The sequence below is a fragment of the Acanthochromis polyacanthus genome, chromosome 1, assembly GCF_021347895.1.
Source record: "Acanthochromis polyacanthus isolate Apoly-LR-REF ecotype Palm Island chromosome 1, KAUST_Apoly_ChrSc, whole genome shotgun sequence".
NCBI classification, from domain to species: Eukaryota; Metazoa; Chordata; class Actinopteri; family Pomacentridae; genus Acanthochromis; species Acanthochromis polyacanthus.
Window position 1 is genome coordinate 30,724,491 of NC_067113.1, and position 19,051 is coordinate 30,743,541.

At 37.4% G+C, this 19,051-nt stretch overlaps 2 protein-coding genes across 3 annotated transcripts in view; both read right to left on the bottom strand.

The window, feature by feature from the left end:
- znf106a (zinc finger protein 106a) overlaps nucleotides 1–8,007 on the bottom strand; it is a 31,221-nt gene extending 23,214 nt beyond the window's left edge. The window contains exons 1-3 of the mRNA XM_051945876.1: nucleotides 7,871–8,007; nucleotides 2,640–2,722; nucleotides 1,885–1,946 (exon numbers count right to left, since the gene is read on the bottom strand). Of these exons, the coding sequence (XP_051801836.1) occupies nucleotides 1,885–1,946; nucleotides 2,640–2,693 (116 nt within the window). The 5' untranslated portion in view covers nucleotides 2,694–2,722; nucleotides 7,871–8,007. The remainder of the gene's footprint in view (nucleotides 1–1,884; nucleotides 1,947–2,639; nucleotides 2,723–7,870) is intronic.
- A 694-nt stretch (nucleotides 8,008–8,701) lies between these two features.
- Nucleotides 8,702–18,838, bottom strand: pacc1 (proton activated chloride channel 1). 2 transcript variants are annotated; one of them, XM_022216982.2, is made up of 8 exons: nucleotides 18,544–18,838; nucleotides 16,499–16,607; nucleotides 14,662–14,871; nucleotides 12,076–12,230; nucleotides 10,306–10,448; nucleotides 9,881–10,022; nucleotides 9,700–9,807; nucleotides 8,702–9,615 (listed from the first exon to the last, which is right to left on the bottom strand). In XM_022216982.2, the coding sequence occupies exons 1-8, from the start codon at nucleotides 18,577–18,579 to the stop codon at nucleotides 9,454–9,456; spliced, it is 1,065 nt and encodes a 354-aa protein (XP_022072674.1). In that variant the 5' UTR covers nucleotides 18,580–18,838; the 3' UTR covers nucleotides 8,702–9,453. The 2 variants fall into 2 exon arrangements, with proteins under 2 accessions (XP_022072674.1, XP_051812801.1); XM_051956841.1 differs by having other exon boundaries at nucleotides 16,430–16,607.
- Between the last annotated feature and the right edge of the window lie 213 nt (nucleotides 18,839–19,051).

A 19,051-nucleotide genomic window follows, 5' to 3' on the forward strand; every position in this document is an offset into this window, starting at 1 on the left:
CAGCTCAGTGCGCTTCCATGATGGTGTCCGCTGCGCTCTGAGACTCTGCACAGGGAAAAGACTGTATTTGACCTCACGCTGAGCTCCCAGATCCAGACCCAGCCCCCCTGCCGGGCCAGCATGTGTTATTAGAACAGACCCGGGGTTCCTGCCCACCAATCCGGAGCAGAGCCGTCGTAACCAGAGCCGAGTGCAGCTGCCTCTCCCAGATATGCCACCCTGTCACTGGATTTTCTCTCAGATCTATGCCATGGCACGCTGCCATTCTCTGACCTCTCGTGCAGTTGGCAAACCCTTCATCGAGGGGACTGGGTTACTTCTTGCCTGACACATTACTTCTCAGCTGCAGGAACCTCGCAAAAGTCTGCATCAGGCTGCTAAAGTTCACCCCGCAATCTGTCAGCAGGTTACTGAAATGATTCAACAAATCAAAGCTAAAAACAGGAGAGAAAATGATCTGCACATCTCATTTAAAGATTCTCCAATGAGTTCAAGAGTGATCAACCCTCCTTTTGTCCCCATTTATGGGCACCCAAAAAATATTGCTTCTTCGTCTGAAAAAAAATCCAAAAATTCAGCAAAAATATTCCCCAAATTTCTGAAAATTTGCGAAACCTTCAGGGAGAAAATTCCATTAATTCCTTAAAAGATTTATTTTTTTTAAAATCCCCCAAATTTGACACGAAAATTCTTGTAAATATTTTCAAAAAATGAGTACAAATCTTTCAAAAAATCCTACAAATATCTAAAGTGATATCTGAGTTGGGGGTGCATGAATTCACTCTTATTTTACCCATTTTTGTTCTAGCATAATAAAATAACTTAAAAGCATAGTATTTGCCAAGTGCAATAACTCGAAAGAAAATGAATAGAACCATAAGGTCCAGGTATGCTGGAGCATCACTTCAAAATTCAGGCCATCAGTGTCAGATTTCAAAACTCTTGATGGTAAAGTATCTGACAGTTTTAATTTTTTTAAACATCTAAAAGTACTATGAGGCAACATTTACTGGCCAGTTTGAGGAACCTTCATAAGCATGAGTGAAGATACATTCCAGAAGATACAAGTGTAACCAGTTGGTGGAAACGTTCACAACTTTGTATAAGAAACAAACACGAACATGTAGAAATATGTTTGTTTAACACTAATCTGTTACTCCTCTGAATATATCTGTAGCACTGATTTATTGAAATAACATTATATTATTTGGATTATAGACTTTTCATTTGTTTCCAAACTTTTAGGTCACCCTGTACAAAAACACTCCACCACACCGTCCTCTTTGTGTGTCACTGTTGGTATCAAAGTGTAGTAACTTAGCAACAGCCCAGGCTCTGAATCAGCCTCCGACACTCCTCTATCTGAGCCGCATGCCTTCAGTAATCTACATGTCGGTCACGAGATAGCCAGTTGCCTCCTAACGGTCATGCCTGTTGTTCCGGAGAGATTGTGTCTAAATATACGAGCTGCAGAGGAGACAGCTGCCCATATATCCACTCACCCAATAGCTGAGGACACGTGAACGAGAGCACACGTGCTGCACGACTCAAATAGATCCGGATAAAATTCCAGGTTTAACCTTTTTACGTTAGTATTAATACTTCCTTTATAGAGCACGTGTTAAATATGATGCAAAATGTGAGGAAAAACAAGATGAGAAAAGCTCAGATTGTTCATAAAAGCCTGTCATTCTTCGGAAATAATCAACAGTTTTTCATTTTGTTTGGAGTTTTTTTCACTAAAAAATGTCTTTCAAGAAAAAATTTAACCTTTATATGCTTCGGCGTTATTGATCATAGCTAAGCCTTAATATGAAAATGAGGTGCATTGTTATAATATATGCACATGTAGATTATATTTGGATAATTCTAACAACAACTCACCGGCCTTTGAGCTTCTCCAGCTCGCGGTGGTGCAGCATACTCCTCATGTGCTCGTCCATCTCCTGCAGATACACGTTACAAATAAAGAGTTTCAACACAGGAAGCCACAAATACTTTAAAACAATGCAATTTAAAAGCTTAGTTTCATAAACTCTTTGATGAACTGACACCCATGAAGGGAAATTTGCGCGTCCAAGCAATGCAGAATGAGGCTGAAACAGAAGAATGCTGATGTGCACAAATGAGTGATAGAAGAAATCAAATCAAATCAAAATAAGATAAAAATAATTTTAAAAAATATATATTCTATGTGCAAATGTTGGCATCTTGCCTGTTTACACATTACAGTACTGCATAAGAAGCCAACATTTGCACATGGAATTTATTTGGAACTATTTTTATCTTATTTTATTCTATCTTATTTTATTTATTTCAGTTATGTGAAGGGAATTCGTTTCTGCTGTGTGTATGACAATTAGGTTATTGAATCTTGAATGAGATTAAAATGGGTGTTTTAATTTATATAAGCGTGTTTTAACTGGAAAGATACGTATAAAACAACGCCATATAAAGATTTCTACATGCTGCACGATGGTTACATTGGTTTTTGATCAAATACAAATTATATTTTTTGTGATATTTTGTCCAGAAGTTGCAAATGTAGTCAGACGTCCTCAAAATATCACCTGAAAGGAACGTATTTATTACTAATTATGCAGATGTATTGTGTAAATCCCACTTCTTGGGTCCATTACCTGCTTGGAGACGTAGACGGTTTCACAGAGGATGCACTTCCTGTCTCTCGCCATTTTGAACGCAGGTGGATTTCAGCCCATTACTGTAAAAAAAAACAGAATTTAATAACGTTAAAGGACTCATTAACAACAGCAAAACTATTTGAAAAAGAATGGTTTTACCTGAGCTACGTATCACAATGATTATTCGATTACGATAAAATAAAATTTATTGATCGCTCGTCGGGGAAGTTTACATGTTACAGCAGCTGGATAGAAATCAAGCTGAGTGAGAAACAGCAGAATAAGGCTAAAAAATAAAGATATAGTAAAGATTATCTTGAAGTGTGTGTGTGTGTGTGTGTGTGTGTGTGTGTGTGTGTGTGTGTGTGTGTGTGTGTGTGTATGTGTGTGTATATATATATATATATATATATATATATAAGAAGTAATAGCAAAAGAAATAAAACAAAACAAATACATTTTATATATATTTGTCTTTTGTATATATATATATATATATATATATATCTATATACACACGTGGACAAAATTGTTGGTACCCCTCAGTTAAAGAAGGAAAAACCCACAATTCTCACTGAAATCACTTGAAACTCACAAAAGTAACAATAAATAAAAAATTATTGAAAATTAAATAATCAAAATCAGCCATCACTTTTGAATTGTTGATTAACATAATTATTTAAAAAAACAAACTAATGAAATAGGGCTGGACAAAAATGATGGTACCCATAACTTAATATTTTGTTGCACAACCTTTTGAGGCAATCACTGCAATTAAACGATTTCTGTATTTGTCAATGAGCGTTCTGCAGCTGTCAACAGGTATTTTGGCCCACTCCTCATGAGCAAACAGCTCCAGTTGTCTCAGGTTTGATGGGTGTCTTCTCCAAATGGCATGTTTCAGCTCCTTCCACATATGTTCAATGGGATTCAGATCTGGGCTCATAGAAGGCCACTTTAGAATAGTCCAACGCTTTTCTCTCAGCCATTCTTGGGTGTTTTTGGCTGTGTGTTTTGGATCGTTGTCCTGTTGGAAGACCCATGACCTGCAACTGAGACCAAGCTTTCTGACACCAGGCAGCACATTTCTCTCCAGAATGCCTTGATAGTCTTCAGATTTCATCGTACCTTGCACACTTTCAAGACACCCTGTGCCAGATGCAGCAAAGCAGCCCCAAAACATTACTGAGCCTCCTCCATGTTTCACCGTAGGGACAGTGTTCTTTTCTTCGTATGCTTGGTTTTTGAGTCTATGAACATAGAGTTGATGTGCCTTACCAAAAAGCTCCAGTTTGGTCTCATCTGTCCAAAGGACATTCTCCCAGAAGCTTTGTGGCTTGTCAACATGCATTTTTGCAAATTCCAGTCTGGCTTTTTTATGAGTTTTTTTCAGCAGTGGTGTCCTCCTTGGTCGTCTCCCATGAAGTCCACTTTGGCTCAAACAACGACGAATGGTGCGATCTGACACTGATGTACCTTGGCCTTGGAGTTCACCTTTAATTTCTTTGGAGGTTGCTCTGGGCTCTTTGGATACAATTCCAACGATCCGTCTCTTCAATTTGTCATCAATTTTCCTCTTGCGGCCACGTCCAGGGAGGTTGGCTACTGTCCCGTGGGTCTTGAACTTCTGAATAATATGAGCCACTGTTGTCACAGGAACTTCAAGCTGTTTAGAGATGGTCTTATAGCCTTTACCTTTAAGATGTTTGTCTATAATTTTTTTTCGGATGTCCTGGGACAATTCTCTCCTTCGCTTTCTGTTGTCCATGTTCAGTGTGGTACACACCTTTTCACCAAACAGCAGGGTGACTACTTGTCTCCCTTTAAATAGGCAGACTGACTGATTATGAGTTTGGAAACACCTGTGATGTCAATTAAATGACACACCTGAGTTAATCATGTCACTCTGGTCAAATAGTTTTCAATCTTTTATAGAGGTACCATCATTTTTGTCCAGGCCTGTTTCATTAGTTTGTTTTTTTAAATAATTATGTTAATCAACAATTCAAAAGTAATGGCTGTTTTTGATTATTTAATTTTCAATACATTTTTATTTATTGTTACTTTTGTGAGTTTCAAGTGATTTCAGTGAGAATTGTGGGTTTTTCCTTCTTTAACTGAGGGGTACCAACAATTTTGTCCACGTGTGTATATATACATAAATATATAAAATGAGCGAAAGAAATTAAAAAATATATATAACGCTTTCTTTGTTTTAAAAATAAAGAATAAAAAAATGTTATACATGTAGAATTTTTTTTGTTTTTTTATTTCTTTTCCTCATATAAATATATATATATATATATTTTTTCTTCTCATTTTTGGGGTCTTTACAGGGTGAAGAGCTGAAAGAGAAATGGTATTTCATTTCGCTATTGCACTTGATTGTCGTTTGCCTAAACAAAAATTATTATTTTCAAGGTCCATTAAACTCTCAGTTATTTTCTTCATTAAACGATTACTTGTTTGGTTTATAAAGTGTCAGAAATTGTCAAAAACGTGTGACATCCTGAACTGTCTTGTATTATCCACAACCCAAATATATTCAGTTTACTGTCATAGAAGAGTAAAAAAAAGAAAATATTCAAATTTAAGAAGCTGCAGTAACAGAATTTTGACTTATTTCTTCCCCAAACCACTATCAAACACTAATTATAAATCTATTACTGATTGCAGCTCTTGTGTATTTTATTTTAGAAGCTGCGCTCTCAGCAAAAACTCCCACTTCAAACCAACGGACTTTCACTGAACCACGCCTGCTATTCAACAACATGCCTCGGAACCACGGCCCAGATACCAGCAGAGTTCAGCCTGCTGGTCTAATTCCAGTCTGCTGAGAGGGCAACTCTGCAGCCAGCCAGCAGCAGAGCCGGGGCAGCACCGGAGGCTAAGTCTGGACTTGTTTAACGCTCACAAATGGGGCGAGAAAGCAACGCCAGCAGCAAGTCCACTGCTGGTCAACGTCTGAACTCACAGGTTACAGCTGACGACGCAGAAAACTCTGTTCTGTCCGGACATGTTTCTGGTTTATGAATGCGTCGATGCATTAAAGTTTAGGTGAAAAGGTACAGAGAGGATCTGCTGTCTTTGCTGTAAATTTAGTGCTGCCGAAAACAAAACTACAACAAAAAATGTAAAGGAATCATCACTTCCACCTCTATTATCTGGGTTTTAGAAATACAAAATATGAGTACATTAGGGGAAGTTAATAAAGAAAGAAAGAAAGAAAATGAGAAGTTATGTACAATGTAAAAACACTTTAAAACTGTTTTCGACTGTAATATTTTGAACATTTACTGTTATTTTATAGATTTTCACCAAAATCACAGAAAAAACTCTTCATTTCCATGTTCATTTATCTACAAAAATTGTAAATAACATCCAAAATCTGTACTTTTACAAATGGAAATCCATTATTTCAGTATGTTTGACTGCAAATGGACTCTATTTCTTACAATATCTAAATCAGAAATAAATTTGTTTATTTGTTTTTTGCTATTATTTGAAATTATATATATATATATATATATATATATATATATATATATATATATTAAGGTTGAGAAGTTATTTTTTAACAACTATTTTGCAGATTTTCCCAGTTTTTTTAAACAGATATCTAATGTCATTTTCACAATTTTTAATTTTTTAATTTTTACAGTTTTTAAACATTACAATATTCCAGTATTTTAGTGTATTTTTTTCTGGCACCCTTGTTGACATATTTTAACAGTTTTACATGATTTTTATCTTTTTACAGTGTTAAAATGCAGACAATAAACACTCTCTGTGATATGAGTCACAATTTTATTTGGAATGCTATTTTTCTCATTTCTTTTCTGCAAAAATCACAGATTATGATGAGGGTTTTTAATGCCGCAGTGTGTCCCAAATATTCATATTCCTTAAGCCAGGGCATCTCTTTCCTACCATAATTTTATTCCTATATTTATAATCACAAAATTGCAGCTACTTTGTTTTGGATACTGCAGTTGGCCATATTGTGATATGGATAATATTGCAATTAGTTGTTCAGCCTTACGTTAATTTGGATGCTGAGTGGGTCAGGACAAGACGAGAGGTACAAAACTTGTCCTGTCGACTCATATTACAGTCTTTAATCACTATAAACAATTTAAGTTAGTTCAGTCAAATCACTGCGTCAATTTTCTTTTCAATTTTGCAGCAGCGTCTCGTCTCCATCTTTTCCAACCTTCCTCCCTCTCACATCCACAGCAACTTGTCCGTAGTTGAATCAGTGCTGTTTAATATAGAATACAGGAGATACCATCACCATCATCATTAGTTAGGACTACATTCTGTTTATGACATTATGAAATGCCTCCATCACCGTTTCTCTTCCCTCCCAAAGCACCAGAGGGCAGCTGTTTTTAATACTAGGAAGATCCAAGGCTCTTGTTCCATCTCTGTAAGGGCAGCAGGAAGGACTGTGTTGAGAGACCAGTTAACTTCTAAACAGAACACGTAGCTGTGTTAAGATATCTGAAAATACACAGGAATATATAGAGGAGGCAGGTAAAGAGGTTTGACTGCTACATAGCTTCCTTCTCCTGATGCTAATGCAGAAACTAGATAGCACAGTTCTCCGTGAAGCTCAGTAAAGATCAATACAAATTCAAGTTCAATTTCAAAGCTAAGTTGCATTGAATCTTCAGAATAATAAAAGGGACAATTAAAGTTCCCAAACCTGTTTCACAACACTGAGCTGTTAGGTTAGCCTGCTAGCAGTTAATTGCCTGGTGCAAGAGTTTAGCATCACAAGTCAGACAACATTTTAACATGCCACGTTGAGAAGAAAGTAAATCTAGTGAGAAACTGCAGCAAATACAATTTAACGTCTGTGTTTCTGTGTTTCAAATCTAGTTAGTTAAGTTTGTTAGCTAGCAGTGGGTTGGACCCCTCATTGTTGTTAGCTTAGCTGTAGCTAGCTGCTGTTAAAGAGAGCAGACAGCCGTAATAACTGCGTCAAAAACAAAACAAAAAGACCACCCGACTGCCAGAACTACAAGCTGTTAATACGAACTGTGACTTTTCACTGAGTTAAACTGTCTGTTAAGTAACAGCTACAGCTAGCAAGTTAGCATGCTAACATTAGCATTCTAGCAAGCAACAGCAACGTTTCTCCTGCTGATTTACTATTTGTACAAGAAGTGCGAAGACAGTATGTTTGTACACGGTGTAAATACTGAGGTGTGTCTGTCGGCTACCTTTAAAACATCCATATGTGTGCAGGACTACTGGAAGTTCTCCCCCAGGGCTGAAGCTAACAACAACATCCTGCTCGACCCGAAACTACAAACCAAGAGGCGTTCAGGAGCAGCGCTGTGCAGGAAAACACAGCACTCAGTTCAGAGCAGATGGTTCATAACTATAATATTAATTTAAAATCTCCAGAATAAATGGTTTATATCTACATTTAATGTGACTACACTGAAAAACTGTGAAAATCTGGCAGCAGTGTCCCAGAAAAAAACGCGTTAAAAACGGTGGAACACTGTAACGTTTTAAAACTTGAAAAATATAGGCTAATAGTAACAAATATAAAAATATATTTAAAGAAACGTGAAAAATATATTTAAAAAATATAAAAATCTAAATATTTAATATAAATATACAAACTATAAAATTTATATATTTCATATATTATATTAAATATTACAATAAATAAACATAGTTCATAGAATACATAAAAATAATATATTAAATATTTAAAAATATGTAATATATATTTTATATTTTTATAAATATTTGCCATTATTTTCACTTTTTTTGATTTGTTATTTTAAATGTGTGACCACAATAACACTGTGCCAAAATAAAATGAGCGAAAAAAATATTTCACACATTTAAAAAAAGCAAACTATCTTCGGCAAAACATATTGATTTTTGATGTGCACATTATTTACAGTATTATCTTTTCAATTAAAAATATAAAATTAAATTAAATGAATAAACAAAGTGTCATTTTCTTAAAGCATATTTCTATATTTTACGGCATTATTAATCTAATACCTGGTAAATAAATGTCAGCAATAATATTTTCAGGCATAAAAATATGTTTATTTTCTGAACATCTCTAAAAACATGGCATATTTGATATAATATCGACCAAGACACATTCACAATTCAAGTAAATACAGTTCTTTACAACACATAATGTTGGAATCAAATGACATCAGATAAAGTTCTGGAAAAATGGATTTAACACATATGCTATAAAAACAGCTCTTAATTGAGTTATCAAAATAATTGTAATTCGGAATGGCAATTGGTTTTATAAAATGCTACATACAGACACAATGTTCTGTAATATTCCCTTTAAAGTAGTATTATCCCTTTGAGAACCAGTCCAAAATCCTGCAGCATCTTTACCAAAGTTCACATTTTCTCAGTTTTATACCCGGAACAGGTTTTTAAAAATAAGCTTTAACAGCGTGTCATCTTTCAGCAACATTTGTTTCCCTGGAATGTTTCAAAAAATATTCATGAAACACGTCTTATTCTGAAATGTTACAGCAGCAACAATAAAAAATTCACTGAATATCTCTTCAAGAAATGATTAAATTAGCAGTAAAATCCAGTTAAAATGTAAGAATGGAGGCAAAACCATCAGTAAAATGGAAAATCTGGAAAATCTTATGCTTCAGTGTTGATATTTCTCACTGGTGATTAGAAAACTATGCAAGTTAGTGACCTCAACAAATGTAACTGTGTAAAAATAAAGACTCAGAAAAGTGAAGCAATGTGGATTTTGTCAGAATGTGTCACCAGTGCTTCTCTACAAAGTGTTTCAGCTCACTTGGTTCAGCTCTCGCGCTTTATTCTTCAGGTGTCTTTTACGCATCCTGATGATCCACTGAATGGTGAGTTTGGCGAAATTAGCAGCTTTGAAAAGAGCCATGAAGACGCCGCAGAGGATGGCCATGGAGCTCCAGGGATTCGCAGTCACTATCTGTTTGGAAATACACACAACTGAATTAAATCCTTATAAAATCAGACTAATTCTGATGAGAATAAAACGTCTGAGTGAACTTACCAATCTGATTTCTTGCATGTAAGGATCTCGCCATTCGAAGACGGCAAAGAAGAGCTGGTTGGTCTGCTCTGCTTCTGGTCGTTTGTCATTGAATTTCACCACAGCGGACTACAAAAAAACAACACAAATAATGACGCAAATACTCACCATATATGTATAACATGCTCAATTAGGTAAATACCTCTTGGCGAAACTCCATAGCCTCATTGTGTTTCCCAGAAGTCCTCACTAGAGACATCTTGACCCAGGTTCTGAATCCTCCAGAGAAGGTCCATGTGGAATAATTTCTCTCACAGTCCCTCATAAACTCTGATTTGTTTGTACTAGAGAGTCAGAAAACACAAATGCTGCTGTGAAACTGCAACAAATAGTTTCTAAATTCACGACTTCTTTCACAAAACACAAAATAAGAACAAAAAAGTAACTTCAGATAAGCTCTAATTTACATGATAGCTAATATAACTGACTTTTAAATGGCATTAATAATTCCTACAAACCTGTTAGCGCAAGATTTGTGTCAAGAGGGGGAAAAAACAGAACAAAATACACCAGAAATGCCATCAACAAACACTACAATAACAATTAATAGCTGGTGGTTGCTATTACCTCGCAATCAAGTCGCTATACTTTGCAAAAAGCATGTAAGTGATGGCGCTGAAGTCCTCCTCGGTTTCATTGTGACTGAACTGCATGAAGATCAGCTCTTTGTTCCTGACATCAGACGGGCCACGGAACACCAGAGCTGTTTTCTGAAATAAAGAAGTGGAGAGTGAGTAAAAACTGTCTGTAAAAACTAATTAAACAGTTGGCATGTATATGTGTTTTCTTTGTACAGTTTATATGTTCTGCTTTTCAACAATGATGGTCAATTTAATTTGTCTTTTCTGACAAGAATTTACCAAAAAATGACTCACAAACTGTGTGACTGAGCAAGAAAGAGAGTGAAGGAGGCCACCATGACACCTATGACTCCCTGAAATGAGTTACAAGCTTCAGCGGATGGTGGCAGGATCGTGATGTGAAGCACGGTGGTGGCAGCATCATGATATGAAGCACGGCGGTGGCAGCATCATGATGTGAAGCACGGCGGTGGCAGCATCATGATGTGAAGCACGGCGGTGGCAGCATCATGATGTGAAGCACGGCGGTGGCAGCATCATGATGTGAAGCACGGTGGTGGCAGCATCATGATGTGAACCATGGTGGTGGCAGCATCATGATATGAAGCACGACGGTGGCAGCATCATGATGTGAAGCACGGTGGTGGCAGCATCATGATGTGAACCATGGTGGTGGCAGCATCATGATGTGAAGCACGGCGGTGGCAGCATCATGATGTGAAGCACGGCGGTGGCAGTATCATGATGTGAAGCACGGCGGTGGCAGCATCATGATGTGAAGCACGGCGGTGGCAGCATCATGATGTGAACCATGGTGGTGGCAGCATCATGATATGAAGCATGACGGTGGCAGCATCATGATGTGAAGCACGGTGGTGGCAGCATCATGATGTGAAGCACGGCGGTGGCAGCATCATGATGTGAAGCACGGTGGTGGCAGCATCATGATGTGAACCATGGTGGTGGCAGCATCATGATGTGAAGCACGGTGGTGGCAGCATCATGATGTGAAGCACGGCGGTGGCAGCATCATGATGTGAACCATGGTGGTGGCAGCATCATGATGTGAAGCACGGTGGTGGCAGCATCATGATGTAATGCACAGTGGTGGCAGTATCATGATGTGAAGCACGGCGGTGGCAGCATCATGATGTGAAGCACGGCGGTGGCAGCATCATGATGTGAAGCACGGTGGTGGCAGCATCATGATGTGAAGCACGGTGGTGGTAGCATCATGATGTGAAGCATGGTGGCGGCAGCATCATGATGTGAAGCACGGTGGTGGCAGCATCATGATGTGAAGCATGGCGGTGGCAGCATCATGATGTGAAGCACGGCGGTGGCAGCATCATGATGTGAAGCACGGCGGTTGCAGCATCATGATGTGAAGCACGGTGGTGGCAGCATCATGATGTGAAGCACGGTGGCGGCAGCATCATGATGTGAAGCACGGCGGTGGCAGCATCATGATGTGAAGCACGGTGGTGGCAGCATCATGATGTGAAGCATGGTGGCGGCAGCATCATGATGTGAAGCACGGCGGTGGCAGCATCATGATGTGAAGCAGGGTGGTGGAGGATGCTTCCAGAATCCAGTTTCCACTTTGACATGAAAGAGTCTTGATTTGTACATTCTCGTTTTTAAAAAATGACTAAACTAAACTAAACTACATTGAACGAGATGCAATGTTGAAAAGCAAGGAAAGGGGAAAGCATCTAACTCAGTGAATACTTTTTATAGTTACAGTATAACTGACCCATGTTTGATTTGTGAACGGTCCGATGTAAGTCACTCGTTTAACCTCACAGTCTATTTTCTGGGGTTTGCCAGGGTCCACTAAAGGTGGGATGTAGTCGTGGTAGTGGTGTTTGCAGCTCAGCAGCTGAGCTTTGCCGGGATAAAGAGCGATACCTGTTGAAAGAAAGAAAAACACACAATTAATAATGGATGAGCTCCTGACCACTTTCGATTCACAAAGTCTCATTACTTAGCATCATAACCTCATAAAAACTGAAGGAGCAGGACGTAAACCTTTAAATCATGGAGGTCACTTCACCAACATATTTGTGATTAAACCATTTTTAGAAAGTTTGCACAGTGTGGTACACTCAGTAAAGAGGTTGCCTGGTATTACAGTATTTAAAATGTATACAGGATTGTTGTGCTTCATTTCTGCTGCATGGTTAGTGAAGTTTCTGACATGAAGTTGAGAATTTGTAAAACAGGTTTGACATCGGTGTCACTGACTTGCAGTCATAAGGGTGTTATTTGTGCTCAGATTCACAGTTTTGATTACGAGGAACTTAGGGAAAACTTCCCTTTTAATTGCTTCCCACAGATTCTCAGATCTCACTTTACCTGGTGATGAGGACATTGAAACTTTTGTTGTTTCATAATTCTCCCAAATGAAAAAACAGAGCCCAAGTCTCTGTACTTTGGCCTCAGTTGTCAAGCTGTCACTTATGGGATCTGTGGTCAGTTTTTCAGGAGGACATTATCCAAAAATAGTCTCAGGGTTAACAAAAACAACAACACAAGCTTAAATACACTGGAGGCACTGAGCAACTGCAGGTTTAATTTTATTTATTTACCTTTATCTTCCATGAAAGAGATAGTAATTTGGTGCCAACAATCAATTATAAGTGTGGAAAGCGTTACCTTGGAGCTGTTCCACTGATTCATATACTTGGCAGCAGTATTCACTGCAAAACGTGTTATTTTTATGTTTAGCACATTAGATTTTTTTTCCATTACTTACAGTGTTGGGCAATGTGTGAAATTGAAAAGCAGCCTTAATTTGGAAACAAATCTTACAGGTTAGTAACTTTCCTGTATAATCATCCTAATTTTACCCAAAACTACCTCCCACTGTCAAGGCTATGAACAAACACAGACTATTTACAGCAAGTGATCACACCACACATGGCTGCAGCAGCGGAAGAAGTACTAAGAGCCTGTATTCAAGGAAAACTACCAGTAAATAAAAGAAAACATACTCCATCAAATCTGTTAACTCAGTTAAACTGAATTTTGTAATTACCGAATATATGACCGAGGGGAAGACGATAAATGGTGAAGAGGATGGGACCAAGAACAGAGCCCTGGGGAACAGGTAGGTAGGTAGGTAGGTAGGTAGGTAGGTAGGTAGGTAGGTAGGTAGGTAGGTAGGTAGGTAGGTAGGTAGGTAGGTAGGTAGGTAGGTAGAAATGTTTTTAACTGAATTGGCAGTGCTGTTAGATTATTAGCAAAACATCAGTGTAAAAACAGCATTTTACTGTTGGAGCTGCAGCAGTATATTATTCTCTCAAAGTTAGTGGAATGGAAGTATAAAGTACCGTTAAATGGTAATACTCAAGTATCTCAAAACGGCACTTATGCACAGTACTTGAGTAAATGTTCTTAGTCACTTTCCACCATTGCACGACTGTCAACGCCCAAAACAATGATTATTTTGACCAATAAATAGTCAGTACATTGACATAGCTGGCACTTTAGTACAAACTGACTTACATGAAGTTTATTAAACATGAGTTAAATGTCATCATGTGCATCGCAGAGGGCTTTAAACTCTAAAAAAATAATGTTTGGACTCAAGCTAACACAACAGTTTGAGTTATGACAATTTCATTGAAATTATGTTTAACCAACAAACAATACTGAGTTATGGGAATTAGCTTCTCCTCTACAATCAAAGGTTTTTGTAATGAACAGTATTAAGTAAATGAAATTATCCAAACATGTTAACACAGAGGAGGGGACCTGAAATTCTGAACTCAAGGTGAAGAAAAATTAAATGATCAAGCCAATTTAATTAAGTTACTTCAATTTAAATGGGTTTGAATTACACATAACATTGCGTTGGTGCAATTATCAACATTGCTATATCAGCACAAGCCATCAGAACCATGTTTGAAAGTTAAATAGCTCAGTTTTCATCCAGGTGAGGTCGATCTTATTCCCCAAAGTGAAAGTAAAACCCACAGAGGCAGCTTTCAGTTTTTTTGTGCATCACATATCTGGAACAAACTCACATAAAACTGTATGTCTCTCAGCTCTTTTACAACAAGGCTGAAGACTTTTCCGTTTGCCTTTCAGTGAATAATGAATATTTTAATCTTTAACTTTCTGTTTTGTCTTACTTTATTTTTTAAAATTATTTAATTAAACTTTTTTTTGCTTTATCTTCTTTTTTTATACATTTTAGAAGGCACTGCAGTCCATGACATAGTTTCTGCTGTCATCTGTGGTTCAGACTGTTTACCTAAACACCACACTGGCTGCAGCCTACTAACCCAATAATTACCCTTAAAAACCACCCTTACAGTGTGTCATTGATACCAACCAGGAGGTGAAAATGAGTCGACTTCCTTGTAGGTGACGGACATGACCGGCTGCTTGAGCTTCACCAGAAAGTCGGAGATGGTTTGGTAGGCGAGAAACACCGCCACCGCCGTCAGCAGCAAGTAGACGAAGATGAGAACCACGGTAAAGACATTCTTCAGGCAGGTTTTACTGAATCTCCTGGATGAGCTGTTGTCCGTGATGTCATCATCTGCAGAGAAAATATGAGTAGAAACATTTAAAAGCACCTTAAATGAGCAAAGACAAGGTACAGTAAGGGTTACATACACTTGTAATGACCTTGTATATCATGGCAGTCTTGCATTTCCAATGATTTCTAGAACTCTGAATTTTTTATGATGGACTTTTTGAAACATGTGCATCTTTGTCACAAAAACACAATCATGCATTTTGGTTCTTTCAAATATTTATAATAGGTCTTCTAGAAAAATAACAAAACCTGCAGCATCAAAATATACGTAAAGCAACTGGAAATATTTGGTTGTTGATCAAATTTTCTCAGTGGCATGACCTCTTAACTTGTCGTGAGTGATTACGATTGACTACAGCTGGTGATTCCTCTGAGGTTATTTCAATGGAGCCCATTTGATCCACTCATTCGACTTCATTACAAACACTACAGTGGGAAAGTGTGAGGAGGATCTGACAAAGGAAATCATTGACTTGAACAAGTCAGAAAAGTCACTTAGAATTTGTTTCTAAGTATAAAGTTCATGGTACGGTTGTGTTACTGCCATGATCAGCAAGAAAACACAAACTATCACCTGCTGCTGATAGACAATTGGTCAGGATGCTCAAGTGTCAACCAAGAATCGGCGAAAAGCAGGTCTGAATGAATGATAAGCTGCTGGAACACAGCTGTCAGTGTCCACAGTGTTTTACATCAACATGAGCTGAGAGGTTCAATGAAAAAGGAAGTTCTTCCTCTAGAAGCAGAACCTTAAAGCTCCACTCAACTTTGCTGCTGATCACATGGACAAAGAAAAGGCCTACTGGAGGAAAGTTTGGTTGTTAGATGAAACAAAAATGGAGCTATTTGGCCTCAATGAGCAGAAATATGTTAAAAGAAGAGAAAGTGAGGCCTTTAACACCAAGAACACCAAACCTACCATAAAGCATGGCGGTGGCAGTATCATGCTCTGGGGCTACTTTGGTGCTTTACACAAACTAAACTAAATAACGAAGTAGGAGGACTATCTCCACATTCTTCAGGGAAATCTAAAATCATCAGCCAGAAGGTTGGGTTTTGGAGACAGTTAGTTGCTCCAACAAGACAATGACCCCAAACACACACATCAAAAAAGTAAAGAAATGGATTAATCATGCTAGAATAAAGGTTTTAAACTGGTCTCCACAAAAAAATCCTGACTTAAACTCATTAAGAACCTGTGGATTGTGATGAACAAACAAGTCTAAGTCAGACAGTCAACAAGGAGGATGGCCAAAGATACAACCAGAAGCTTGTAGACGGAAACCAAAACAACCTGAGGTGAAAATGGCCAAAAAGTCATTTAACCAAACATTTGAGTTGCTGTATGTATATTTTAGACCCATTTGATTTTGTCATATGTCCAATAGATCTGTAATAAATCTATGAAAGAACCAAAGTGCATTTTCATCATAGAAAATTCAGAGTTATAGGAGTCATTGGAAACTCAAGAATGCCAGGACATACATGGTCTTTGGAAGTGTATGTTTTTGTTCATGACTGTATGTGCAGGTTTTAGTAGTTCTGTTCGTATCTGGACCTTCACGTGACACCAGAACCCAAAATGTTGAATTCTCCTGAAGCTCGTTAAAGCAGGATCTTCTGCTACCTTGGGAGATGCTGCCGTTGGGCTCCTCATGGTCCAAGTCTTCAGTGCCGTCGTCGAAAAAACCCTGAGGCTGAGTGCTACCTTCATCATCATCGTCTTCATCATTGAACTGTTAGGAAGAGGACATTCAACAACTGTATTGTGGACATGCGAAAGACTGGAAAGTACTTGAATGTTTTTAAAAGTCCTAAGATTAGAAGCAGCAAAATGTCCTTGAAACAACCACCAATCTACAAAATGATGTCAAAGGTTTCTGCTGGTTGATTTGAACTATTATCGTCCCTAACGAGTTCTTATGTAACTTGGTTTTGGAAAGAAACCAACACATTGAGTAATTTAGTGAAGTAAGAAGCATCACCATGAGATAATTAAAAATCTGAACAATCATAAAGATATCTGTACAGCCAGAGTCTCTTATCAACTTGGGAAGATTGTATTTCTATGCAGTTTATTTGGGGCAATTTAATTTAATTGATTCAACCACTACATTCGTGTTAAGTTTTAATACAGAAAACAACGATTTTAATCAACTGATCTGTCTTTTGTGTCCGTTTGCACTTATCTTATGCAATTTCTCTCAAAAACATCTTCAAATCTTACATTATCATTTCTACAAGTCACAAGAATTGAAAAAAACTACAGCAATTAAAGCACTCAGTATTACTTAACGCATACACTGGCTGCAAGTTACTAATACTACTGCACAGACATTCATTTGAAGTAAATGATTGATTCTATACAGATATCGCTCAGAAAGCAATCTATGTGAACTGATAGATCAATTGATTATCCAATGTTGATCTATCTCAGCATATGTAAGCTAACCGATAATAAAAATGTAGAGAATGTTAGTAGAGAATTACAAATATACATGAAATATGCAGGTATATGGTATAAGGTAGAGTGAGACATTCAATCAAAGCTGATAGTGTTATGAAAATATGAAAAATAGAAGAGAGGACATAGTTTTGCTCTACCCATTTTTTTGGAAAACTGTTTGATGATTTTAATTCCAGCGTATCGTGTGATTCACATGCTAAATAGGTTTTGACATTAATGAAAACATAATACCAAAAAAAAGGAGATTTTAATTTAATTTTAACAGTTTTATTTGAGATTCAATTTTGTCATCTGGGGATGGGACAAGAGAAAAATTACATTTTGGGGGGAACTCCAGACTTATTTGGCTTTTTTTTCTCCTAGTTTTTATAAATTTGGTCCTTAGGCAAGTAAATGTGCACAACAACTGCATGTTCCCGTATTTTGTACATGGATTATTTGAAATTTGATGAGTGAGACATAAAATGTCCTCCAATTCTGGAATGACCCATGTTAAAAATAAAATTATTGCATGAAGATGTAGAAAAAAACTCTTGTACTGAAAAGATTCTTCCACAAGTAGAAAACACTACACGTTTTATGTGTGTATATATATATTATAAGGAGTATTTTAAATGTAGAATATTCATTAAATGCATAATATTTCTTCCAGAAATGTTTTGGTTTCAATTCAACCACAATTATCTGTTTATCTGCTTAATTCTGCTGCCTTATGAAGCACTCTGGATGTTTAAATGGCCAAAAAATAAAGATTACTTGCATTATTTAAAAAAAAACTAATTAATACACGATACTGGGAGGTGTTTATAGTATGATATGCACACTTTTTCTACAAATGAGGGCGGAGTAAACAGTAAACACTTGTCAACACTTGTCCAGAATCACAGTAAAGTTGAACTCCAGCCTTTTTTAAACAGTTTCAGTGGATTAGTTTGGTGATTTAATATTTAAAAAGTCAAAATAACAACATTGAGTCTCTTTTCAAAGTATAAAATGAGCAGGAAAGTGCAGTTTTCGCCTCAGAGGAAACGTGAAGATCTGTAATCTCATGTTACGGGAAGTTTTCAAAGTGCTGTGCTCAGCTGTCAGATCACATGATGACAAAAACCGGACTGTAGAGCCTCTTCAGTAAACACATTACTGACATTTTTTAAAGGTTAAAACAACAAACTGACGCAGAAACATAAAGTCTGCTGTAATCTCACCTCCCTGTAGGATCGAGCTCTCTCTTTCCGGAGCATTTTACCACAAATAAACTCTGTTTCTGCGCTTCAGGTTATCTGTGCGACGTTAGAGGACTAGTTTTAATCAATAAAAAGTGCATTTTTGAAGAAGTTTCATGCCCCTAAAGCAGGATTATTCCTCAGGTTCCAGTTCCACACCGATACTCGAATCTTCTCCACCTCAATGGAAGTCCTTCCCACAATAACCAGCCACCTTCAGACCGCGACTCAACCAGAGAATCACGTTTCCTTCACGATGTTTCCTCGTTTCCTTCCCTTCGACTGAGACCTAATGCTGCGTTCAAGTGCTCGTAGAAAGATTCACAGACTGAGTTTACCCTGAAAAGGTTCTTTAACTCTTAAGCTTATTCTATGTCGTGAAATGTTTTAAACAAAATATTTTTTTAAAAACAAAATGTCCATGTTTTGCTAAATTAGAGATAACAACTGGTGAATCTATTGTTTTCTTTTCAAATAATAATTCATTCTT

Excerpts from the sequence above, each read along its gene's own strand:
- pacc1 (XM_051956841.1), bottom strand. The coding sequence starts at position 18,579 with ATGCTCCGGAAAGAGAGAGCTCGATCCTACAGGGAG. Across the intron at positions 10,449-12,075 it reads CGTTCACAAATCAAACATGG|AAAACAGCTCTGGTGTTCCG; the intron begins GTCAGTTATACT and ends TCTTTATTTCAG. Across the intron at positions 9,808-9,880 it reads CTATGGAGTTTCGCCAAGAG|TCCGCTGTGGTGAAATTCAA; the intron begins GTATTTACCTAA and ends GTTTTTTTGTAG.